The sequence below is a fragment of the Apium graveolens genome, chromosome 2 (assembly GCF_009905375.1).
Source record: "Apium graveolens cultivar Ventura chromosome 2, ASM990537v1, whole genome shotgun sequence".
NCBI lineage: Eukaryota > Viridiplantae > Streptophyta > Magnoliopsida > Apiales > Apiaceae > Apium > Apium graveolens.
In genome coordinates this window covers 3,187,508-3,213,772 of record NC_133648.1, presented here as the reverse complement: position 1 = coordinate 3,213,772, position 26,265 = coordinate 3,187,508, and the positions used below count along the sequence as shown (strand labels likewise).

Genomic DNA, 26,265 nt, shown 5'->3' with positions numbered 1-26,265 from the left:
TTCAAAAAAAAAATACCATCGTTTTTTAGTACCAAAAGCCCATTTTCTCCCTACAAAATTCAAAATGCTCAAAATCGCTTAAAATCGTCCAAAATTTCCGCTAGATACATAATTATGTGATGCGCATGCAATAATCAAAATACACATCTTTATATTTTTCAATTCTAGTGAAAACGTACACGCATTGCAACCATGCGTATTCAAGTTTTATCTTCATATATTTCTTTTGCAAATATTAAAAACCTAGAATACGTATTTGTGACATGCGTACGTGACCCGAAATTAAGATATTGTATGCATTTTCTCCGGAAAAATCACAGTTATATGCAGCACATATATGGAAGTGTGGTGTAAAATATGAACTTATAAAAGTTGTACGTGTTTCCGAGTTAAAGCAAAGTTCCGGGGAGACTCTATATTCTTGATAATCTTATTGGAGAAGAATAATCTATGTATAGTAAAGGGGATATATGTTGATGGTGATATCACGCCCGTTCGTCAGTTTTTGTACTCTTACACACTCCTTCATATTAATCCTCTCCCGCTTCAAAACTTCTATCATCCAACAACTCTCTCTCTCTCTCTCTCTCTCTCCCTCTTTCTAATATCTCTCTCTCTCTCTCCCTCTGTCTAATCTCTCTCTCTCTCCCTCTGTCTAATCTCTCTCTCTCTCCCTCTCTCTCTCTCTCCCTCTTCATTCATTTCTCATACATTGCTCCCTCCCTTGAAATTCTTGATCACAATTTCAAAAAAATCTTTAATTTCTCCTCGTAATCATTTTAGTTCCAAGTTCTTGAAATTCCGGGGCTTAATATAAATTTCTGAGGTTTTTTTCAATTGATTTTTGTCTATTTCATTGCTTGTTATCTAGTGGGGAGTTGTAGAGTTTTAGTGTTCTTCTTCAAAAAAAATTGTTATCACAGGCAGAGAATGCAAGATGTTCTCTTGTTTCGAAAAGTTTGTGAATGCTCTTTCGGATCCGGTGAGGAATTTATTTAACAAAGATGAGGGCAGAAGAATTACTAGAAATATGAATATGAATGCTAGTGATGACCCTCTTCTATGGTACAAAGATCTCGAAAAGCACTATTATGGCGATTTCTCGTTTGCAACGGTACAAGGGAATGCGAACATGGAGGATCACAGTCAAGTTGAGACCGGAAAGAATGCTACATTTGCCGGAGTTTATGATGGTCATGGTGGCTCCACAGCTTCCAAGTACATTCGAGATCATTTGTTTGCACATCTTATGAGTGAGTCCTTTTTATTTAATTTTTTTTGTTGCGAAAAATTCCGTCAAGTTCATACTTCCGGAAGTTATATGATTACGTAGTGTATTTTTAAGTTAAGGGCCCGAGTTGTAATTATCTGTTTGGGAAATGTTATTTCCAGAACAAATTTTTAATTTTCAGAGCAGATGAGTTACGAAAAGACGAAATTACCCTTATACTCCTCTTTTCCTTTTATTATTTCCTTTTGTTGTTATTGTAAATGCATGGGGGCAGTTTTGTCATTTCATACTTTAAATGCTCCGGAAATAAAAAATCGGCACTGGAAATAGCATTTCCCTGTTTGATAAAGTTCTGCAATTATTATTTGTCTTTACATATCTTTTGTCTTGTTTCTTAAATTTTAGTAACAGACATTAATTGACTGTAAATTTGACCATAAAACAGTGCTGTTATTCTTCATTTCTGTATTTTCCTTTTGGTTGATATCATGATATGTATGTTAGATTCAGGAAACTGTAGCTTGAGCACTTGTCTTATATGCAATCTTGTGTACTTATCAATTTTATTACTTCTTGTATGTTAGTGATAACTGAACATAGGAGTATAATTGAAAATGGGGCCGGTAAGGGGTGTTGGAAAAAAACTTCAGAGAAAAAGAAACCTACATTTTTGCAGAGAACTTGTACTGCTATATTTCTTGTTTTCTTTTCCTCCTGTAAAACTCAAAGTAAACTAGCCATTATATAGGCTTTACAAACATATTAAAACTAAATACTACTAAAACTAACCACTACTAATTAATGGGTAAATTACATGTCCATAATTTACTCCATAACTCCACTAGCCCACTACTAAACAATTCTAAAATAATATTTTTCTCTAATAATTAATCTATTGCTAAATATCAAATAATTAAATAAACAAATAATTAATAACTAAATTTAAGATTATTCCAACATTCACCCCCATAATCTTAAATTTACGAAGCACTTTCTCTTCGCCTGTGATGCACTTCTCACCACCATCAATTTTGATGCACTATCTCATCAAAAACACTTTGGAGCACTTTCTCTCCAAAAATACTTTGAAACACTTTCTCTCCACAACTCTAAAGGAGTGGTTCTCCCTCGATCAATTGTGCCATCCTTTCTTCATCATTCTGAAATCTACAATTCTTTGTCAGATGCCCATATTTTTTGCATTTGTAATATTGTGGCTTTCCTTTGTAGCAGCAGTCTTTTCCTTCATGTCCCATCTTATGACAATGGTTGCATTGAACTTTGTTACATGTACCTTTTGAGGATGAAGCTTTAGCTAATAGCAGTCCCTCATTTTTTCTTCCAATTTCTTCCTCCCTCATTGATCTCCTTTGGATAATGGAATAGAGACGGAGAAATTGTTTGATGCCATGGAAAATATTAAGGATAATATATATATATATATGTATATATATGTATATGTGTATTTTTAGAAGAGTTTTATAAGCCCTGGATCATATGGCTCTGATGCCAATGTTGGAAAAAAACTTCAGAGAAAAAGAAACCTACATTTTTGCAGAGAACTTGTACTGCTATATTTCTTGTTTTCTTTTCCTCCTGTAAAACTCAAAGTAAACTAGCCATTATATAGGCTTTACAAACATATTAAAACTAAATACTACTAAAACTAACCACTACTAATTAATGGGTAAATTACATGTCCATAATTTACTCCATAACTCCACTAGCCCACTACTAAACAATTCTAAAATAATATTTTTCTCTAATAATTAATCTATTGCTAAATATCAAATAATTAAATAAACAAATAATTAATAACTAAATTTAAGATTATTCCAACAAGGGGCAAGCGATTCTCGTGTTTAATGATTATATTTTTTCTTTATCTTGTTTGTACTTGTTACTTTATTTAGCTGGATTATTAGGGATAATTCCCAGCAACTGTATTTTATATTATTCCATTTCTTATCAGGGGTAATTTATGTTATCTTTTCCTTTGCTTGCAGTGTAGTTCAGTACAAGTCATTTAATCTTTGAACTTGAGTAATATTTCTTATATTCTGGATAAATCAATGTTCAAATTGTTCTTTATATTTTGGTGATCTGCACTGAGGAAGATTGTAAATGTTATCTGAGATTTTATGTGAATATTAATATCGCCTAGTTCTTTTTATTAATTTGTTTCCTGGCTACAAATAATCGCCTGCCTCAGTAGAAGACCATAGTTCTATTTCTATAACTTAAACAGGAGTGCATAGATCATGTGTCAAGTAGAGAACTTTAGGGAACAAGGCAATTTGATTTTCAGTAACTTATAGCTTATTTGATTCGAGACTATAAGGAAGAGGTATCTACATGTATGAGCTATTCTGATGCACGGTTTTATTTGTGGTTGTCGGTCCAGTGTGCCAGATTCCAGCGTTATACCTTCAATTATGTATATGTAGTTTTTCAACCGTTTTGCTTCAACTCATTTGAACTTTGTGAACTCCCAGGTTATATTAAGGAGAATGGAACAATGTCAGAAACCAATCTCAAGAATGCGTTTGCTGCAACTGAAAATGGATTTCTCTCTCTTGTAGAAGTGGCATTCCAAGAAGAACCACTAGTGGCAGCAATTGGATCCTGTTGTTTGGTTGGAGTTATTTGGAATGAAAAAATATATATTGCTAATCTTGGTGATTCTCGAGCTGTTAAGGGTTATCTTCGTGGATCTAATGAAATCGTAGCACAACAGCTGACTGAGGATCATAATGTTAGTAGGAAGGAGATCAGAGAAGAACTGAAGTCAATGCATCCTGATGATTCCAACATAGTTTATAGGAAACGAGGTGCCTGGCGTATTAAAGGAATAATTCAGGTTCTTTCTTATATTCTATTTTATATGAGTAGTACATATTTATTCTTTTATGAGTTAACAAGAAGTAGGCTTGAGATTCTGCAGAATATGAGGCATCTAATTTCTGTAAACTGCCGAAGTTTCATATTGATCCCTCTCATCATATATACTCCCGCATATTTTAAGTATTTTGTAAATTTTGCTGAAATAATACGAGATTTTGCATGTCTAACAAAATTTGGACCAATTATCTCGATGCCATTTAGGTATCTAGGGCCATAGGTGATGCATACTTGAAGAAGCCTGAATATACACTTGATCAAACATCCTTGCGGTTCCGCCTTCCTGAACCTATTCGCCAGGCAGTGCTAAGAGCCGATCCATCTATGTACTTGACAGATTTACAACCCAGTGACAAATTTCTAATATTTGCATCTGATGGACTTTGGGAACATGTGACAAATCAGGGCGCTGTTGAGATTGTCAGCAATTATCCCAGAGAAGTAAGTTCTTTCCTATAACATCGTTTGATCATCTAAAGTCCTTACCTTTTTGAGCTTTATGATCTGTTCTGAGCTGTGTATAATCTCAGGGTATTGCCAGAAGACTTCTTGAATCAGCTTTAAGTGAAGCAGCTAGGAAATTTGAAATAACTTACGATGAACTCAAGAAATTTGGTAAGGGGAGAAGGCGTATGTTTCATGATGATATCACAGTTGTTGTGATCTTTATAGACAATGAGTTGCTGAAGAACAAGGCTGATGTGCCTGCGATGTCTGTACTGGGGTGTGTTGACAACATTGGACCATCAATGTTCAGTATTCTGCAAGACACAAATCCAAATGAAAGTGAACCTGTTGATTGAAGCAACTCCCAAGTTAGGAGCACTGCCATTATGGACCAAGCAAAAGTACATTCTGCAAACTTGTCATGCTTTAGTTTTTTGAAGATAATTTCTTTAGTCTCTTTTAATGTTTTAGTTCAATCAATTACAACTGTAAAGTAATATCAACCTCCTAGTAATGTGATATGGATACAAGCTGCGAGAATTTGTGCAGTTGGACTTAAGCTACAGTGTTAAGTGTTGTAAAAATCAAATATTGATAATCAGAAATTTATGCAGGCACCATAGTATGTTGATTCTTTGCATTCTTGCTTGATTTATGATATGATATGGTATTGGTATATAGTGCAGGAATAGATTTCAGACCTTATATGGTTATGTCTGTAATGTCAGTATTTTCCTCCATAACTCTATCAAAAAACCAAGTTAAACACAGCAAGGAAGATTACCATTACATTAAAGTAGATAATAAGATTAAAAATATAGTATGAAATTCACTGGATAATCAGAATTAACAATCTTCTACAAATAATTATTGACGGAAATTTGAATCTTTGTATGATCCTGCCTCCGATGGTAGGCGAAGAGATGGAGTGGATCAGAAACATATAAAACTGAAAAACAACAGAAAATAAGCCAGTGCTTTAAAGATTTTATCAGAAGCTTTTCCACATCTGCAACCACCACTTCTGTTAGCTTCAAGTACTTAGAAGCATTTCCTGTGAACAATTGATGGCCCAGATTCATCATACTCTGCCTTTGCAATCCACATCTGCATTTAATATAATCCCAATATTAGTGAAATTTCTATCTCGAGCACTTGTTGCAGTTTGAAAACTATGAATTGGTAGATTCTGATTCTTAAAATAGTATGAACTAGAAATATAAGATATATTTTTTAAGGAGTTCAGTAAATGTGTTTCATAATACAAAGGTTGACATCAGAACCTGCTGAAATGTGCTGAGAGATGCCAAGATAGAGCCTCCAATCCACACACTGTACTTCCTCTCTGGTGGTGCCACCACCTTAATCTTCATGCTACTTGGTGCCAATGCTGTGATTTCCTTGCTCATTCTGTCAGCAATTCCAGGGAACATGGTCGTTCCACCACTGAGAACAATGTTTCCATAAAGTTCCTTCCTAATATCCACGTCACACTTCATGATAGAATTGTATGTGGTTTCGTGTATTCCTGCAGCTTCCATTCCAATCATCGATGGCTGGAAGAGGACTTCTGGACAACGGAATCGTTCAGCACCAATGGTTATCACCTGTCCGTCAGGAAGTTCAAAACTCTTCTCCACAGCTGAGCTGGTTTTTGATGTTTCTAGCTCTTGTTCATAATCAAGAGCAATGTAGGCCAGCTTCTCTTTCATGTCTCTTACAATTTCACGCTCTGCTGTTGTGGTGAACGAGTAACCACGTTCAGTCAGTATCTTCATGAGAGCATCTGTGAGGTCACGACCTGCCAGATCAAGACGCAGAATTGCATGGGGGAGGGAATAGCCTTCGTAGATAGGTACTGTATGGCTAACACCATCACCAGAGTCCAGAACAATACCTATTAAGAAAGTAAAATATATCAGCTGATGGAGAAGAATAGGTGGATGTAATAAGAATGAAGCAAATTTCACACTAGAATTTTGCAATAACTTTGTCTAGACTACTGGAAGAAGATAATTGTAGAATGTGTACACTGCTGTGAAAGATCACTTCAACCCTTGTGAAAACTTGTTTTAAACAATGTTTAATAAACATTACACGAAATCTTTGAAAGTTCAAGAACTGCTCACCAGTAGTACGGCCACTGGCATAAAGAGAAAGAACTGCCTGGATCGCAACATACATTGCAGGAGTATTAAATGTTTCAAACATAATCTGAGTCATTTTTTCGCGATTGGCTTTAGGGTTGAGAGGAGCTTCTGTAAGGAGAACTGGATGCTCTTCTGGAGCCACACGCAGCTCATTATAGAACGTGTGATGCCAAATCTTCTCCATGTCATCCCAATTGCTAACAATTCCATGCTCAATCGGGTATTTTAAAGTCAAGATACCTCTCTTTGATTGAGCTTCGTCCCCAACATAGGCATCTTTTTGGCCCATACCAACCATCACACCAGTGTGTCGAGGACGACCCACAATACTAGGGAAGACAGCTCTTGGAGCATCATCTCCTGCAAATCCAGCCTGATAACGTCGAAATCAACACATCAGTTAGTATTTCTCCAAACCATCACTACTGGAAAAACGTCAATAGACATCGGTTCTGGGCTGATGTTAAAAATTCTGAAAACCGATGTCTAAGTACGTGGGTGATGTCTAGGTGTAGTGCATTGTAACAGAAACAAAGAACTTCTATACAATACTAATGAGTGTTTAAGACTTGCCTTGACCATTCCTGTTCCATTATCGCATACGAGAGGTTGAATATCCTCTGCTTCTGCCATTTTCTAGTCTGTACTGCAGAAACACCATTTATAATTGATATTAACGTATATGATTTTACTGTGCAAAGAAAATTATCCACAGCCAACTTGGCTGGGATACACCAGCCGCAAAGTCGCAATGTTTCATTGTGGCAGGTAAGTGCTACCGCGACGAAACATTACGTCAGCTGTATCCCATCGAACAATTGCCGGGAACAGCCCCCTACTGTGCAATCATGGATGTATAGACATTTCAACATTTTTTTTATCATGGTCAGTTTCATACATTTAAAACATTTCAATATCTAAAACACAAAAATACAGCTTGCAGATCGAAACAAATTCAATCTTCGAAAAACAATAATTTAAACATTTTGCAAGCACACGGGAACAAAAGAAGCGGGATCAAGGTCATTGATCCCTTCCCGTGTACTTAAAAATCTAATTCATTGAAAATTATATAACATCCTAACATAACCAATCACATGTATACATTGGGATCAAAATGCAAATGCTTCATAACCGAAACAATTATCATAAGATCTTTACATGCTATCACTCTAAAATTATTAAAACTTTACAAGATGTCAAAATCCATGATCAAAATGTCATGAATAAGAATGTTACGACTGCATAATATATTTTTCGTCAAATAGGGATTGCTATTCAACGACCTATTGAGGCGCAACTTATTGCCTGTCTACCCATACACTTGTACACACTTTTTCGATAAATGAATAAGTAACGTTTTCTTATAAGTCAAAATGCACGAGCAACTATTCACATAATGATAGAAAGAAACACACGATAAAAAAAATCCGAAATGCATGATCAATACGAAAACAAGAAAATGCATCGAACAACGTACCGCAATACGAAAATCCTAACCGAAAAGATGAAAGGTAAGAGGAAGGAAGGAGAAGGAGATGGATGAAGAAATAAGAAATGAGGGGGATGAAAAAGAAGAGTGAATGCTCTCTTATTGAGCTTGAAAACCGAAAGGTACGCTACATCCTATAAAAATTAAATGTTTCTCATATTTTCTCCTCCTCCCCTTAATTTCCTATTATTAAAGACCGTTTCTTATGGGCTTATTCATTCTCTGTTTCCCTCCTTTTCTATGTACCAGAATGTTTCCTAAACACACACACAACACACACTTATACTAGCTTTAATTTTGTTAAATTTTCATTTCAAAAAATTACATAATGTTTGTAAATCAAAGGATTTTTATAAATAATGTTTATGAGTTTTTTGATATTTGGTTAAATAATGATTTGGTTTTTCAGAAAACTTATGAAATATTTTTTTTCACTCGGTAACTTAATTACACTCTATATAATTAATTTCTGACTTTTCTTTTGAAAAACTTGCAAGTGATACTTAGAAATCCTATTCACAATTTTTACAATAAGGTGTACAATTTAATAATATTTTTAATTTACATTTAATATTATTTAAAAAGGGCTCTTTTTAAAAAAATTATAATTCTGCCATTAAAAATACATTATGTAATTAGATAAGTCACCTAAGTACGTGGTTAATAATATTTTTCTCATTAAAAAAAATATTTATGAATAATATTTATAGAACGATAATTTTGCACCAAGTCAACAATTCTTTTACATGTTTATTTTTGCTTCAGTTAAATCTCGATAAATGAATACCTTTAAGACCGAAATATTTTATTCAATAATCAAGATTATTCAGTAATTGAGATCAAAAATATATGTCTCTCTATTATGATAAGACCGAAAAAAATATTTATTTATCGAAACTATTAATTTATCGGGAGAAGTTATCAACTATGACATCTATTAAAAGAAGTGAAGGGATACATGTGCTGTATTTAATAACGTTGATGAATTATTATTATGTTTTTTTGTTTAGATTTATGATGTTTAGTAACTTGTAACAAGAAAAATATGAGATCTTTATATTATTAAGAGGTTTTAATGGTGTTTACCAGGTGTAACACCTACTTAAGAACAGATCAAAAAACAACCCTGCATTACCATGATATAGTGTTCTCCACACTTATTTAACAAAGCATACAGTTTACACACAGTGGCTCCTTTTAGCACATAAAAGAAACCTTGACCGGAGGGGATTACAGTAACCTAACAAAACTAGTTTCTATCACCTATATTGTGCAATGCACATGTGAACTCCGTAAGTTTATAAACTTTACTACATATAACAAGCTTGTAAAACTCCAACTTAGAGATTCTTTTATTTAATTTAACTTTATAATGGAACAAACAAGATCTCACGAAGTTGAATTGGTTTGTTTCTTGACAACTTCTTTGTTCAGGAAGTCCAGTACAGAGAGCCGCTGCGCGTGGAAACAAAATGTCAGCCAAAAAGCCCCTTCAAAGTTGGATTATATCGTGCAAAAGAAAAATACTTACTTTTTGTTCGAGGCCACCTTCTTCAGGATTCAATTTCAAAGATTCCAGTAATTTAATACCTTCTTGAAATTCATCAATAGCAGCATTCTCATTTCCAAGATTTCTATCAACATCAGCAACTTTGGCAAGAGAAACAGCCACATCTATACTCTGGAGTTCAGAAGGAAAAGGAGTTTTAGCTCATTTTCTACATTACATCTAGAAAATATATAACACATGCTACATAATAGATATTACAGGTGATATATTTACAAAAGTCAAGTAAACAATAGGCAAAAAAATTGCGATGAATGATATCAACTCTTATATCTGTATACGAAAGCAAATTTGCACATGCAGTAATCAAATTTGCACGTACGTGAATCCGAGACCCTCCTATACTGTGGTTGTACAAGCTAAGAACGATGACATAATAATCAAAAGTGCATAGGAATATCATGTTTTGGACATACTGCTACAAGCTGCCAAATTTCTGATCCCAATGAAAATTTTAAGGTCATGATAGTTTAATGGCATTACAAAGTGGAACAAGAAAATAATTTTCAGTTACATTTATTTTGATGTAATTATTCAGGAATAAAGTTGATTTTAATTTAATTACATAAGATATGTAGATTACTAGAAAAATTCTAGGTAGGTAGTTAAGTAATAAAAAAGATTTATTTCCTTTATTTTATTATGGTAGCATATTGGTTTTGGAAAATAAGTATTGGTGAATATGAGTGTTTCTTTTCATCAGGAATTTAGTTACCAAGTAATAAGGGTTCAACATAAACTCTTGTAAATTGTAATACATATTAATCATTAAAATTAAGTGTAATTCGTTAACAAACATATTTTATAAATTAATTATACGTGTCTCTATCAATTTTCTGCGGAGTAGGGTTTTATCCCCGGTTTCCAACCATTTTCTTAACCTCGTCCTGCATCACATTATTATCATGCCACAACCCACAACTTGCACGCAGGATATTCAATTCTGAGCAGACAGCTTATTAGTAAAGATGGAGCAAATGCAAGATTCTTGCTTCTATTGTTCAAAAAAAAGAATGTGCTGATAATATAGGTCTAGCCAGAAGTCTTTAAGGATGGAGTTAAGTTGGTGTTATCATGTAAATACACACACACACACACACACACATATTTATAGTAAAACTAGATACAATGTACACATAAAAAATTTATGTATACAAACTTGAACACTTAAATATATAAACTCACATTCGCTAATGATACAAAAAGGATTTACTATTGAAATTTAAATATAAATTAGTTTATAAATCATATATAATAAATTCACTAAATATAAACTTAAGAAATTATTATGTAACAACAACTTTCAGTACAAATACAAATATGATTTACTAGTTTGAAGGTTTGTAGGATAATCATAGTATGTAACTATGTATCTGAACCAACCCCTATATATATTTATATAGCCAAGAGACAAAAGTGTGCTAACCTGAGAAGGAACACTGGAGGGATGCTTCATAGCATTTCGGCGCATGTCCAAAGCTTGAAGATAGTATGATCGCGCAGCTTCTAAGTCCTCCGCGTAATACTTTAAATCTCCAATTTTATTTAATGAAATAGAGAGTGTATGTTTGATCTGCATCAACAAAAAAATAAGCAGGCACTCTAAGGGTTAAAAAAGGAGGTTCTGAATCAACTGCTTCACTGTAACAAGCTTTTAGACAAGTATAGCTAAAACTTGGGTCAAGAAATATGAATAAATAATACATGCAAACAGTATAGTTAGTATGAAGAATATGACAAAAGTGTCCAAGGATTTACCTCCAAATCATCTGCTGACACTTTAGATAGGAAGTTCACACTCTCTTCAAAATGACCGACAGCAGAACTAGCATCTCCTGTAGCTCGACTGCATCGTACATAATATATTTACAATTAGTCTTCACTACTAAGTTTTTACAAGTAATTTGCTCACGGATTAAATATATCACGCAGAAAGCATGTAGCTTAGTCGTATATTTCTCACAGGCAGAGGCCCTTTTTGGCAGAGCAGCCATACAAAACAGTAATCATGAAAAATAAAAGAATGGATACAAGGAAATAGCACAGACCAGCAATCCCCAAGCATGCCCAGAACTGCTCCTAGTTGTGAGCACAACTCTGATGTGTTCCCCAATCTTCCTAACTGCTCTCGAATGTCTTCCGCACATAAATTAAGTCTAGATTTAGCACTTTCTACATTATTAGCGCGAAATGCCTACATGAAAAACAAAATAACACAGACAAAGCAAACCAAATTAGTGTATTATTAATTAGTGAACCCACAATCTAGAAGCCTGCGACAATCAAATATAAAACAAGACTGGTAAAAAAAAAGTGGGGACATGTTACAAACTGACCCTCATTGCATGTTGAACCAGAAAAGTGCCCCTTTCTAGGGACACATCCTCGTATATCACTGTCTTCTTTTCACCTACTACTTCATTTCCTTCAGTATCAACTTGTCGTTTGATCCTTGCATGACCTTCGATGAAGCGATCAACAACACTCTGAAGATTTGTGTCAGCTTCGGTACTCTCGATGTCAGCACCACACAGAGGACAATCATTAAAACGTGATATACAAGCTCTGTATTTTCAAATTGTGGAGAAATATATTAGCAGAAATTGGGGAAAAAGTTAGAAGCAGGATGTAATTTGCTAATATCATAAAAATACAGATGAAGAAAACAAAGAACTTTACTTGCAGTAAACATGTGAACAAGGAACGCATTTGCTACACTCAAAAAGGAGTGCTTTGCATATCATGCAGCTAAAGGGTCCAATCTTGAAGGATTCAGAATCATATCCCAAAGGGCATTTGGGAGAAATGGTGGCAGATTCAGTAGACTCCGGCTTAGATTTAGCCTCACACGCTGGATGCTGCTTATTTCCACTAGGTTTCTTCAAAGATCCATCATCAGGGCGAGCGACTTTCGCAAAAGGACAGACAGGCTTCATCTTTGTCAACACGCTGTAAATGAATAACCATATAAAATAGTAACCTTTTTTAGTACACTATTACAAAAAACTTACTTGGAGCAAAGAGGCATAAATCAGGAAAAACCAAAAAAAATGCTGATATCGGTAACATATTAATACGCAATCAAATACAGCTACAACTCCTATTTCTTGAAAAACAACAAACTCTGATTTGAATAACGGAAGTACAGTTTTATGTATATACTTTCAAGTTAAAAGCAACTGCAAATGATCAAAGAAAACTTTGTAGTAATCATTAGCAAATTGTAAAAAATGCAGGGAGCTAATGGCACTCTAATTATGCGCACAATAGTTAAAGTTACGATTTTGAAACCATATTAATCCTGGATAAGGCCAGGCATCAATAACACACACACATACACATACAATTTACATACACTAATCTAACCGGCAAAATGAGATCACATGACAAATAAAAACCAATCAAGATCATATATATGACAATTAGTATAAAAACACAACCTAGGTCTATCATTAATCAAACAACTGAAAAAGAAACCATTTTTCAAGCTGATCAATTACAAATATAAAGTGAACCTCAATTCTTGATAAAAACATACATAAATACATACATACATACATACATACATACATACATACATACATACATACATATACAACCACACAATAATTGAGATATCTAAACACCATTTAAATGCAATTATTGATAAAAACAAAAGGGTGAGATTGTAACAATTAAAGATCAAATCTTGATTAAGAAATAACCCTTTTCAATTTCACATCAAAAGATTAATGACCCTAATTAACAATATCAATACTTCAAATCTGACTTTCAAGAATAAATAATAATAAAAATAATAAAAAAACAATAAGATGATAAAAAAATGAAACAAACCTTGAAAGAGCAGCAATTGTTGTGGTTTGTGTGTGTTATTTCAGTGTGTGTAAGTACGTAATTTGGATTGAAATAAAAGGTTGTGTTGGGGAGTTCTTGTCTCTTGGAGGAGAGGATAATAATAAAATGATGAGAAAACAAGACTTGACTACCTTTTTTTCCTTTCTTTTTTGTGATAAGGTTTTAATTTAAAGTATAACAAATATCTGAGAATTTGAAATCAATGAAAAGTACAAGTAAATAGGTGAAAATTGAAAAACTTCTCAATCATCTTTATATTAGAGATGATGATTTTTTTAAATAAAAAAGTTGTTGCTCGGGTCCTTTCACAATTGGGTCGGAATAGTGTTAACGAACTGGTCGTTTTAAAATTTAAGTTGATAGACACTTTCAATTTTACTAGTTTATAGCCCGTGTTTTGCACACAGGGTATTTTAAAAATTATTTAATAAAATAAATAAATAAATTTATAATTAAAATTGAATAATATAATTTTGAAAATTTAAGCTATCTATATAATAAGTGTATTACATCTGCATATTATGATAAATTTATTTAGGAATTACTTTCGTTATATAAGTTATTTTTATACTATATATTTTATGAAATTATTTTTATAAATAGATTTGTCAAAATTTAAAGTTTATTTCAAATTTGTATTAAAAACTTACCATAAATAACATAATTCATATTTAAAATTGTATTGCAAAATTTCTATAATTAAAATGGGTCATAATAAATATATGGATCTTTTATAAACCTAATATGTATATCAACCCTAAAAATGGATAGTCCACTGGATTAAATTAAAGTTAAAAATTATATCCGAACCAAAATATGGATACCAAACCTTAGGAAAGAGTTATCCAGCAATTTATAATATATAGATAATATTATTATTTTGATAATATTTTCTCTAACTTGTATCAAAGAAGAATCTAATAAGGGATACGGGTCTCTCATAAAATAAAATTTTACTTTTTTATTATTTAAATTTTTAAAATTATATTAAAGTGCTACCGAAAATTTAAAAATATAAAAATATATCCACAAAATATAGACCGTGTTTCTCCGGAGTTTGAACCCGGGATCCGCCTCTGTTTGGACTCCATTATGGGGCGTCCATCGTTGGGGCAATAATTTATCTTTTGTGTTAAATCTGAATTTCTCATCAACCTAAATTCTGATACTATGTTAACAAATTATTCGTTCTATAATAGTTGGAAATTATCTTTTGTTCATTAAAATAAATTTCACTTTATGTTTGATTGAAACTATTAGAGAGCAAATTCTTCTCAAGTTTTAACTCATACCATATATACTTATATTTTTATTTTCTACATTTATAATTTCATTTGAAAAAAGGAAAGAATAAAATATAGGAAAATATTAAATTCAGGACAGTATTTTAAATTACGGAGCAAAAGACTATAAAAAGACTAAAATGCCCTGGATGCAAATCTAACAATCTTAGGAAAAAATTAATGTGAGGATAATTTAATTTTTTTACTACGCTTTTGTTCCGAAACTTACAAAATTGGATTTAACATTTCACAAAATTTACCTAGTTATAGTTGGGTTGGTCTAAAAAACTAAGCGGGCCTTTCTATAGAGAAATGAGCCGTAAAATGGGCCCAACTCAAATGTTTTACATCAGATCTGGGCCGCAGCTGCACATTTTTATCAATCATAAAAAAGAGGCCATTAGCCATGTCCTAATAAGCTCAGCCCATATCTTGTGATTTTCTAAATAATGATGTTGATTTATTTTCTGGTTTAGTTTAATGGGTATTTATAAATTAGAAAAAAGACAAAAATAACACTTTTTTGGTACGAAGTGACAAGAATACCCATTTTTAATATTTTGACCATTTTTACTGATCAAATACCCATTCTCAGATTGGTTGTCTCAAAAAATTTTATTTTCTGATTTTCTTGTGTAAAAATGCATTTTTCAAAGAAATTCAAAAAATAATTTGGTTGAAATACCCGGTCTGAAAATGGGTATTCGGACATATATCTAGTCTGAAAAAGCGTATCTCATATACCCAGTTTCAGAAAGCGTATTTCAACTATAAAAAAATAAAATATTATGTTAAATACCCGGGCTGAGATGATATATTTCAAATACCTAATACGAAAAAGTGTATTTCGTTCATATTTTTGACCGCATTTCCCAAATGTGATATTATTGACCATCACCCTGTAAATTATGAAAACAATGTGGAGTTCTAGATGATCAACTCCTGGTGAAGCTCAGATATTTTAGTTAACAGAAACATTGTGTATAAATGAAGATCACATTTTATTCACAATAATGAACTTGTCCTTGTTTTTCAAACTCAGACATTTTACAACTTACACATATTTTATACTCCTAAAATTGCAACTCACAGAATTATTCTACTCCATGTGGTTGTTTATGTTAGTATCACCATCATGTGTAGTTAGAAATTTAGACTTCCCAAGTTTGGCCCATCAATCATTTGGTATTATATAAGTTACACTCTTATTGTTGAAATTAGAATTTCGAAAAAATTATGAGGATTAAAACAATTATCACTACTATTTGAATGTTTTACCCAGTTGGTTGAGATCGGGACTTCGTCGGCTTGCCACTCTAGTGTTAATTCCATGAGCAAACTGGTTTGAACACCTGGTTATCAAAAAAGGTTACTTTTAATTTTTTTTTTTAATAATTTATTATTTGATTTTGAATTGGGGTATGCTATTATAGTGTGTACATACTTTCCTTTTTAGTTTAAAGATGGTGATTTGCAGAAAATACTTCCGACCACTACTTTTGACCGATAATTTTTTACGAAATAGATAAGTCTCATGTGAAGAAAATCATGCGCCAAGTTATTGTCTCGCTTACTTTTATATATCATTGTTTATCATTTTTTATTTAGGACACGCATATTTGTGCACACACAAGTCGGTGTTCTTTTGAGGAAATAGTTTCTTCATTATTTGGAATGAGAGTAAGGCTGCGTACGCTATAAGTGGTATTATTGGATATGACGATGACGATGATGAAATAAGATTTGTTATGCTTGCCCTTCTTTCAAATCTTAAAATGGTTTGCAGAAAATAAACATGATATGTTATCCTCGAACTAAGTGTTAAAATTTGCACACAGTTGTAGAAATATCATCTATTCATATATAAAAATATGTGCCAATTTTTACTTGTATATAAAGACTGTTCTAACTCTCGTGTACTAATAATCTCACACTAAGACTTCCACACATGCAAGTTTGTGTAGAAACTTATGCAAAATCCTCTGCTTCCTGCACAATTAGCAAATTAACTAGTTAGCAATAACATGTTTGTGTATCAGTTTTCTTGCTTTACTATATTAACCATTTTTATAGCATTAGTTCATGTATCAAATGCTCAGTTGAACACCTGCTATTACTCCTCAAGCTGCCCTAATGTCTCTAAAATTGTTAGTGGTGTTCTTGAGGAGGCTTTACAATCCGATCCTCGTATCGCTGCCAGCCTTATTCGCCTCCATTTCCATGATTGCTTTGTCAATGTAAGTTTGTATATTATTAGTTGTAGCGTATAAGTCAATCTATTGTCTCGTTAAATTACCCGTTCTTCTAAAACCTTAAAATGTTAGAAGCAGAACAGACGTGTATGTTGTCTGTTGCAACTTGTGATATTAGGGAGTTTTTTGTAATTGTCTAACCAGTTTTTTTCCTTCTTCTGAGCCAGGGTTGTGATGGATCGCTTTTGTTAGACAACAGCTCATCCATCAAAACAGAAAAAGATTCGATATCAAATGCAAACTCGACTAGAGGATTCGATGTAGTTGATAATATGAAATCCGCGCTTGAGAAATCATGCCCTGGTGTTGTTTCTTGTGCTGATATTCTTGCTATTGCTTCTGAAGCTGCTGTCTCAATGGTATATAAACATATCTATTTTGCATTCAACATTTTATGTACCTCACATCTTCAGCTTTGCACAAGATTTGTAATTAATATGATAATAATCGGTGTTTACAGTCAGGCGGTCCTTCGTGGGAGGTACCACTAGGAAGAAGGGATAGCAAAAAAGCCAACCGGACAAAAGCAGATTCCTGCATTCCTAGAGGATCTGATAACCTTGGCAACATCACTTTGAAATTTTTAAATGTTGGCCTTGATTTAGTTGATGTCGTCGCCTTATCAGGTAAACTCAACATTTTTTTTGCTATTTTGGGCTATTTTGATTCCAAAATATAAGAGTACTTCCAAAACCTGAGACGACAAGAGCCAAGTCCTTACTGTTAAGTAACCAGTTCATTTAAACCTTGTAGAGGAAGGCCCGAATATGATCGAACCTGAGTCCCTCCCTAAATCGAGTTCTGATATCATGTTAAGTAAACAGTCCATCTAAAACCTTAAGGTGGTTAAGGAATGCCCGAACAGAATCTTATACTTTCTAACCCTTACTAATTGAGCTATCTGATCGCACTCTAATCGACGTTAAATGATTCAAAGAACTAACTCAAATTTAAACAACTTGGTTATCTGGTAACATTTGATAGTTCCTTCCAACAGAGCTAATTTCATGATTGATTGCTCAATTAGGTGCTCATACATTTGGAAGTGCACAATGCAGAGTTGTCAGAGGCCGGCTCTACAATTTCAGTGGCACTGGACAGCCTGATCCAACCATAAGCACAAGCTACCTGAGAACTCTACGAAGAAAATGCCCGCGAACTGGCAACGGTTTAGGATTGGCAAATCTTGATCCAGTGACAAATTATACATTTGACAATCAGTATTTCACCAATCTGCAGAACCATATGGGGCTTCTTTCTTCAGATCAGGAATTGTTTTCGACAACTAATGCTTCCACAATCGATATCGTTAACACGTACAGCAAGAATCAAGCTACATTTTTCGAAAACTTTGTGAAGTCGATGATTAAGATGGGAAATATTAGTCCTTTGACAGGGAAAAAAGGACAGGTTAGATTAAATTGTAGGAAAGTGAACAAGAAATGAGTAAGTTTACATAGACTACTTGAAGTGTTTTACTAGCTATCAGTGGGGAGATGGTCAAAGAATAATAAAAGAACTGATATTTTTACCCTTTTCTTGAACTTAAATTTTCTTAGAGAAACTAAAAATTAAAGTTTACCTATTGATACTCTTTTTTATTATTAAACTCCAGAAGTGGGTTCTAGTGTTTTAACTTGCGATGCAATGCAGATCTGTGACAAAATGTCGAACTTCTTATTCGAGCAAGATGAAAAATGTCTGTCATAATTGGCTCAATTACGACGATTTCACTAAAAAAAGTCGTAAATGCCCTGATTTGCTATAGTACAAGCCGTGAAAATAACATGCATCAATTCGCCTAAATAAATACTCAACTTAATCACCTTTTTATTTGATATTTTTTTTATTCTTTTAAAAAACTCAACAGCTTCCAAGACTAAAGTTTGTCAAAACCAAATGGCATAAAACTAAGTTGTTATCTCTATAAACATGCTTAAGCATTTTTGCTTAGTATGCTTCATTTTCTTTGAATGATTTTCTAAATACTACTTACTAATAATTCACAGTTATAAAAGAATTTGATTATGTAACATGGGATGTATGTTTTGCTTCATAAAAACGCCTGCAACCAAATTCCATAACTGCATTTCAGAAGTACATGATGAAAATTTTAAATTGTGTTTGGCTGTAGGCAAAGAGATGAACAGATTTTAGACAACTTATCCCTGTGAAAAACATGCAACTGATAGAGTTGTTAGTTGTTATGAGCATTTGTATTGTTTTATCGGTTTTTATAGTGTGTGTCCAATGAGCATACACAACAACTAGACCATGAGCATTACTTATAAATTTCTGCGCTCAACATGCGTTCACGATCACAAACCCTTGTTTTATATTAGAAAAGCAATGCCATTCACGAAAGTTTAAATTAAGATTAAATTATATTAACAATTGCCTATTAATAGGACCAAGCTCTGTTATAGAAATCGACCGATTTTTTAAAAATCGCCGATAAATCATCCGATTTTAAAAAAATCGTCCGATAAATCGCAAATCGGTAGCTCAACCGAATAATTCCGATTTCCGAAATCTCCAATATCAATCATTTCTACTGTGTTAATTACAGTATTATCCGTTCTATACATCTTAGTATAATCTTGAGGGCTTTGATAATTTCTTAATATACAGTGAAAATAGGCTTCAATGCATTTGAAAACAAAAAAAAAGACCATTTTTTCTAAGTTAATAAGCAAGCACATTTTCGATGAAACAGGAAAATACCAAGTATCAAAATACCAAATTTTAAATTGTAATTTAATTACATTCACCGAACTTGCCACTCAGAATGAAGAAATATATACAATGAAACCTATTTATATATCATGAAAAGGTTGCAGAAAATAAACATGATACATCATAGACTAGCTAATTGTTAAAATTTGTACACAGTTGTAGAAATCAGAGGCATTCATATATTATTCATGAATGAATAATGCGCATTTTACAAACTCAATAGATTAAGAATACAAAACTGACTGTTAACTTTTTTCTAAGGCATGCATGCAAGTGTATAAATTGAACCTCTGCACAAGCAAATTTCATCAACAAAGCAGTAAAAATGTTTCTGTATAGTTTTTCTTGTTTAACAGTACTATTGATTCTTTTGATAGTATTTAGTCAAGAATCAAAAGCTCAACTAAGCCCTGGTTATTACTCCACAACATGTCCTAATGTAGCTGGAATTATCAAATTTGTTCTTGTGGAGGCTATGCAATCTGCTCCTCAAGCTCGTATCGGACCGGCCCTTCTTCGTCTTCATTTCCATGATTGCTTTGTGCGGGGTTGTGATGGTTCGCTTTTGTTAGATGACAGCCCTTCCATTCAGTCAGAGAAAGACGCGATTTCAAATGCACAATCGGCTAGAGGATTTAAAGTAGTTGATAATATGAAAGCTGCAGTTGAGAGATCTTGCCCTGGTGTTGTTTCTTGTGCTGATATTCTTGCTATTGCTGCTGAAGCTGCTGTTTCAATGGTATTACAAGAAACAGTTTTCCATCTCGATAATTAACATGTGTTTTCTTTTTTACACTGTTACTGTACTTGTAACACCCCAGTCCCACGTCGAAGAGATTATAATTTATATGATGTATATGTAGGGGGGTGGACCTTCATGGAATGTACAACTAGGGAGAAGAGATAGAAGAATCGCAAATGCCACTAAAGCGAATATGCGTATCCCGAGAGGTTCTGATAGCTTGCCTGTCATAATTTCAAAATTTGCAGTTTTTGGCCTTACTATAACTGACGTTGTTGCTTTATCAGGTATGCTTTCATCGCAACTTTTATCTAATTCAGTTGTTCATTTTAAGCTTTTTGAGTTCGATGACCTATCTGTAACGTTGGTTGGTCTACAGGATGATAAATGTTTAGTCATGCTTAGCCATTGTCCCTTAACATGCATAACTATCTGCAAATTGTGATTATAGGACCATGCTATCTTATTTCAATTACACATCTCATATCTTCTTGCTTGATTTTGCAATTACAGGTGCACATACGTTTGGAAGAGGACGATGCTTAATTATCAGGGATCGTCTCTACAATTTCAGGGGAACTGGAAAGCCTGATCCGACACTAAGCCTGGTGCGCCTTAAAGCTCTTCGGCAGACATGTAGTGTCAATGGAGCATTCGCAAATCTTGATCCAATTACACCTAACAGATTTGACAATCAGTATTACACTGGTCTACAGAACAATAAGGGGCTGTTCTCTTCAGATCAGCAATTGTTCTCGAGAAACATGGCTTCTTCAGTTGCGCTTGTTAACAGATTTAGCAATAACCAAACTGCATTTTTCCTGAACTTTGTGAAGTCGATGATTAAGATGGGAAATATTATGCCTTTAACAGGAAATATGGGAGAGATCAGACAAAATTGCAGGAGAGTGAATCAATAGTACATTTTAACGCAGTCATCCAGACTAGTTCAGCCTGATTAATACTCCGGAGAGGCATGCATGGGTGTTACGCGAGTATTCAAATTTCTGCAAACGACGAATAAAATCCTGTTTTGCATAATGTAATTTGTCGAACTTTGTATTGATTAAGAGAGCTTCTCTCTTTTGCTTTTATTAGGCTTCGAAAATGTACTTCAACTAAAACATGTCAGAAGATGAGTAAATTATGGAGGGGTGACCGCATTTTACACCAATTTTCAGAATAATAGCCAAAATTTTAAATTCTCACAATAGTGGCCAATTTTTACTTTCGCCCTTCAAAAAAATGGTTGTCGCCAACACTCGTTAAGTCTTCACCGTTAAATAATATATTTAAAGCGTAAATTACAAAATGATGGTTAAATTTTTATAATTTGTTGAAATGTTTTTTCTCCTTTTAAAACAATGGATTCGTCAGAATGCTATCCGGACTCGCACCTTTATTGTCACTAAAAACATATGATATCGCTAAACAAATAAATAAAAACACAACTCAAATAATTATCAGTTTTTTCGCTTCTTCTAATTCAATCAAGTGCTCGAATCCATATTTTTTCAACCTCCTCACACAAGAACACAAGAGCACGAATAAAAAAGTTTAGCAAATATAGAGAAGAGTATTCACCTATTGAAAAACTTATAACCAAAGTTATAGTGATTTGTTAATCAACATCCGGTGTTAGGATAGAACTCTTTCAAACTCTTCTACAATATGTCATTATTTTGAAAATTTAATCCTTATTGGGATGTATCTTCCAATTGTTTAAATTTCAAAATTTTCCATAATTTTTAAAATAACTATATCCACTACTTCTCTCCACTATACTCACTAATATTAATCGGTGCCCAACTCAAATGTAAACATTTGGGAAAGACTTAACGGAAGTTGATGTCAACCATTTTTTTGAAAGGCGCAACTCTTACAAATACAGGTAATGATCTGCGTATATTTTACCCTCTTCATATCGTAATCTAGTAACACAATATATTGATCACATTTATATTTTTCAGATTATTCTTCTGCGGTTCTTTTCACCATTATTCGTATTAAATGTCACCGATAAGGGTTGTGGTTACCAGAACCCTTGTAGTTAGATGTCCAAAATTTAAAGCAAAATGGACCAAGGCCATTAAAGGTGTGTGTCTGAGACTCTGAGTACTCGTTTTCACCAAGACTCCACTTCAATTTCAAGCCCCAGGCCCCAAGTCATGTGTTAAAACTTAAAAGTAACACATTGTTGACATAATGTGTCAAACTTTTCATGTGAGAAAAGAGATCAAAGTTTTTTCATCAAGTGCAGGAAGAATGTGTTAGTGCAAAAACAACAAGCTGTGAGTCTTGATCTCATTTCTAACTGCTAATATTGACCCAAGGGTAGCCTAAATTCTAACTGCTATATTGACCAATGATATTAAATTATATCCATTAGGATATATTGGAATTTGGTTAAAGATTTTCCACATCTTAGCATGCTTATACTACAAAATGAAAGAAACATGATTATCACACAAAAGTAGCCTGCTGCAAATACTAGATTAGCACAGTAATCACAGTCATTAGTTTAATCTCATCGGTTATAACACATAATTGAAAAAGAGTAATGCTACGTCCACATTAACGTATATCATTTTGAAACGAAAAAACAACTTTTAGGGACAGTTCTTGTTCTGTCACTATTCTGCAATGTTTGGACAATATCTATGGTGCATATCTTTTCTGTATATTTTGGTTTTAGAACTTGAAAAAAAACACCTATTTACTGGAGGGAGGGGGAGAAATGTGAAGTTTACTGTACATAACAAACTTTTATGTCCATGCTTGTTTACCTATGTTGTTGCTGCTGCATCTGGTATTGTTTTCTCAACAATTCTGCATATAAAATCTCATTCCATAAATCTGGTACCCCAGGAAGACACCAATGGCTGCAGTCTTGAAATTGCAAGGTCAATTCTTTCTCCTTCGACGACATGTGTTTCTTCCTATACATTGATGGATGACCATCTTTTCGGTAATCTGTCAATCTTGTTATATTCAAATAAGATACTGGGGTCTTGGCATTCCGCAGTACTTTCTCCACAACTTTCATCATTGTTGGATACTGTGTAAGATATGTGTCGTTCTTTATCGGTTCAGATTGGTGATCACATTGTCCACCTGAATTCCATTGCCCTCCGCTGCACATACAAAAATCTCAGAGTTATTGAAGTAGTAAAACAATGTCATTATGTTGCAAATGGGATCCTTTGTGAATGAATCAATTTTAAAACATGTATGGTAAAGAGTTCGTCTGGGAATTCTTGTCTGTCGTTAATTTCTTCTTTTCAATATTTGACAGTGTATGAAATGAACATACAAACACTGTAAAATGACACTGATTTTGTCGATCATTACCTAAAATGAGAAGCAGAGTATCCCCTGAAGAAAACCAGGGATTTCGTAGCATTTACATTAGCATCCACCCATCTGGACCATGTGGTTAAGGCTTTCCGAAAGGCCTCCAGAACATTTAGTTCAGGATAAACATGTGATCCTTCTTGGTAATAGTCTTTCCTGCAAAATACAGTCTCAATTGATCATCTCCTAAAATTTGCGGTCAATATTTATTACCTATTTTACACATTGGATGAGATCATGACACCACATTTTCACATAAGTGTAGATCTAGCTTTACCCTTCAGATGTTTTTGGATGTGTCCACCAGTGTCCAGTGTTAAAAATCAGAACGTCTGCACTTTTGTATTTGTCGGCTAACATCCACATTTTGTCTAGCCGGAGTGTTTCATGCTTTGATCCATTTTGTTCTCGCACTTGCCCTTCTTGAACCAAAAAAGGCGATACAAAGAACTCTACAGAGCAACCATAGTCCTGATAATAACGAGAAAGTTTCAGATACTTCAGCAAAGAATTATTCAGTTATTCAATATCTTAGCTTAAATATGGATAAAATGGCACCTGATGCTACAATGTACAACAATTCACATTAACAAGAAAAGGCCAATCTACCAAAGAACTGACCTCGAATATAAAGGAGAAAGAAAGACCGGATCTGAACTGTTGGTTGCCGGTTGCTTCATAGACCTTGCTTTGATCTTTTACGGAGTTTCTGAGGATACATACTAAAGATTCCCACATGTTTCTGTTGAGTGAATCGCCAACAAAAACCAATCGCTTTCCTCTCAACATTTCCAGCATATGTCTTCCATCTAACCTATGAGCAGATACAATTTTTTAATCAGCATTCTTGTTCAGTAAAATGTAATCTAGCTAATTGCCAGAAAAATCTTGCTTTGTAAGAACCCCTATAATATTGTCTTGTGGCTAGCATTATCTACAGATCACCATGTGCGAATTTTAATTAATCATTTCTAAATAGTTTATCGGTTTTTCTATTGTGTGCCCGTGAGAACATGATAAACGCGAAAAGTCCCGAGTCCGAATAAGAAAAGTAGAAAACACAACCGAAACAACTGATATTATTATTTTGAGCTCAACACTGTAGCTTCAGACAAAGACATGCTCAAACTAGAGAACTAAAAATTCAAATTAGAACAGAACACAAGAAAGATCACAAAAACAAGAAAATTATTAAACATGTCAAAGGTTAAAATTTGATCACAAACCTTGGTAAACTACAACCCTTTGGCTTCCATTTGTACTGTTGGAATTCTTGATCAGGCCTACTATTGAGAAAACAATTAAATTGTTCATCAATAAGTGAACAAGAACCAGGCTTATACAGTGGATATGAATCATCTTTCACCCACTCTCCATCAAAAAAATCACAATTCATCAGCTGCTCCATCATTTTCTGAGTTTTCGATTTCGATGTTGAATTGTCCTTTGTCTGTTTCTTTGACAAAGAAGATGTTAAATTTTTAACCATCCCTTTTTCTGCAATCCGTTTATCTCCATTGGTAGCAGTATGTTCTTCTTGTGATGAATTCACAGCTTTGTTTTGCTCCTTTGGATCACTTGGCCTCAAGTCTTTGCTCTGAGTCTGATTTTGAGCCTTGATTTTTGTGACATTTGACTTCAAAACACCATCTTTATAATGCATGTTTTTATTCTGACTCTGATTCTTCACTTTTGGAGACTCAACTATGGTAATATCTGAAGTAAAGAATCCAAGTTGATCATTAAATTCAGGGTTCAGATTCTTCTGAGGTAAAGAAAAAGTATCTCTGGCATTTTGATAAGTACAAGTGATACCATAAAAGATATTTGTGAAGAAAACTTTAGAAGAAGAAGAATAGTTTGGAGAGATGGGATTAAAGGCCAAGACAAGACTGAAAAGAATGAAAAAGAAAAGAAAGGTATAAGATATAAACACAGATTTTTTGGTTCTTGGAAGAGAAAAACGATACTTGAGGTCTTTTAATGGAGTTCCTCCATTCTTAGTAGGTGAATATTTCTTTGTTGCATCTCCCATTTGAATATTAGAAAATATTGTTTCTGCAGATACACCACCAGTCACCACCACCTTGTGTCAACTAACATGGAGAGAGAGAGAGAGACAAGGAGGGAGGAAATTTGCAGGGGGGGAGAGAGAGAGAGAGAGAGAGAGAGAGAGAGAGAGAGAGAGAGAGAGAGAGAGATGACTGAATGAGGAAAATAGCAGTTTTAGTAGAAGTAACAGGAATGACGTTTAT

The 26,265-nt window shown here is 33.7% G+C and overlaps 6 protein-coding genes across 7 annotated transcripts; 3 read left to right on the top strand and 3 right to left on the bottom strand.

Annotated features, from left to right (window-relative positions):
* The first annotated feature begins 587 nt into the window (after positions 1–587).
* Positions 588–5,190, top strand: LOC141706706 (putative protein phosphatase 2C 43). The gene is made up of 4 exons (XM_074509506.1): positions 588–1,253; positions 3,727–4,091; positions 4,337–4,573; positions 4,663–5,190. Exons 1-4 carry the CDS (start codon positions 938–940, stop codon positions 4,933–4,935), a joined length of 1,191 nt encoding a protein of 396 aa, XP_074365607.1. The 5' UTR covers positions 588–937; the 3' UTR covers positions 4,936–5,190.
* Positions 5,191–5,365: 175 nt separating this feature from the next.
* Positions 5,366–8,457, bottom strand: LOC141706704 (actin-like). Of its 2 annotated transcripts, none has more exons than XM_074509504.1 (5): positions 8,210–8,457; positions 7,303–7,375; positions 6,709–7,102; positions 5,863–6,476; positions 5,366–5,686 (listed from the first exon to the last, which is right to left on the bottom strand). In XM_074509504.1, exons 2-5 carry the CDS (start codon positions 7,360–7,362, stop codon positions 5,621–5,623), a joined length of 1,134 nt encoding a protein of 377 aa, XP_074365605.1. In that variant the 5' UTR covers positions 7,363–7,375; positions 8,210–8,457; the 3' UTR covers positions 5,366–5,620. The 2 variants fall into 2 exon arrangements, with proteins under 2 accessions (XP_074365605.1, XP_074365606.1); XM_074509505.1 differs by having other exon boundaries at positions 7,303–7,370; positions 8,210–8,271.
* Positions 8,458–9,332: 875 nt separating this feature from the next.
* On the bottom strand, positions 9,333–13,794 carry LOC141706702 (protein NCA1). The gene is made up of 8 exons (XM_074509502.1): positions 13,623–13,794; positions 12,468–12,737; positions 12,125–12,353; positions 11,837–11,982; positions 11,547–11,634; positions 11,215–11,361; positions 9,753–9,902; positions 9,333–9,676 (listed from the first exon to the last, which is right to left on the bottom strand). The coding sequence occupies exons 2-8, from the start codon at positions 12,722–12,724 to the stop codon at positions 9,611–9,613; spliced, it is 1,083 nt and encodes a 360-aa protein (XP_074365603.1). The 5' UTR covers positions 12,725–12,737; positions 13,623–13,794; the 3' UTR covers positions 9,333–9,610.
* Positions 13,795–16,841: 3,047 nt separating this feature from the next.
* LOC141706703 (peroxidase 15-like) lies at positions 16,842–18,714 on the top strand. Its single transcript, XM_074509503.1, has 4 exons — positions 16,842–17,163; positions 17,346–17,537; positions 17,639–17,804; positions 18,206–18,714. The coding sequence occupies exons 1-4, from the start codon at positions 16,951–16,953 to the stop codon at positions 18,622–18,624; spliced, it is 990 nt and encodes a 329-aa protein (XP_074365604.1). The 5' UTR covers positions 16,842–16,950; the 3' UTR covers positions 18,625–18,714.
* Positions 18,715–20,239: 1,525 nt separating this feature from the next.
* On the top strand, positions 20,240–21,676 carry LOC141684203 (peroxidase 15-like). Its single transcript, XM_074489060.1, has 3 exons — positions 20,240–20,653; positions 20,778–20,943; positions 21,170–21,676. The coding sequence occupies exons 1-3, from the start codon at positions 20,240–20,242 to the stop codon at positions 21,574–21,576; spliced, it is 987 nt and encodes a 328-aa protein (XP_074345161.1). The 3' UTR covers positions 21,577–21,676.
* A 1,453-nt stretch (positions 21,677–23,129) lies between these two features.
* On the bottom strand, positions 23,130–26,265 carry LOC141706701 (protein trichome birefringence-like). Its single transcript, XM_074509501.1, has 5 exons — positions 25,237–26,265; positions 24,632–24,824; positions 24,288–24,481; positions 24,008–24,166; positions 23,130–23,790 (listed from the first exon to the last, which is right to left on the bottom strand). Exons 1-5 carry the CDS (start codon positions 26,043–26,045, stop codon positions 23,439–23,441), a joined length of 1,707 nt encoding a protein of 568 aa, XP_074365602.1. The 5' UTR covers positions 26,046–26,265; the 3' UTR covers positions 23,130–23,438.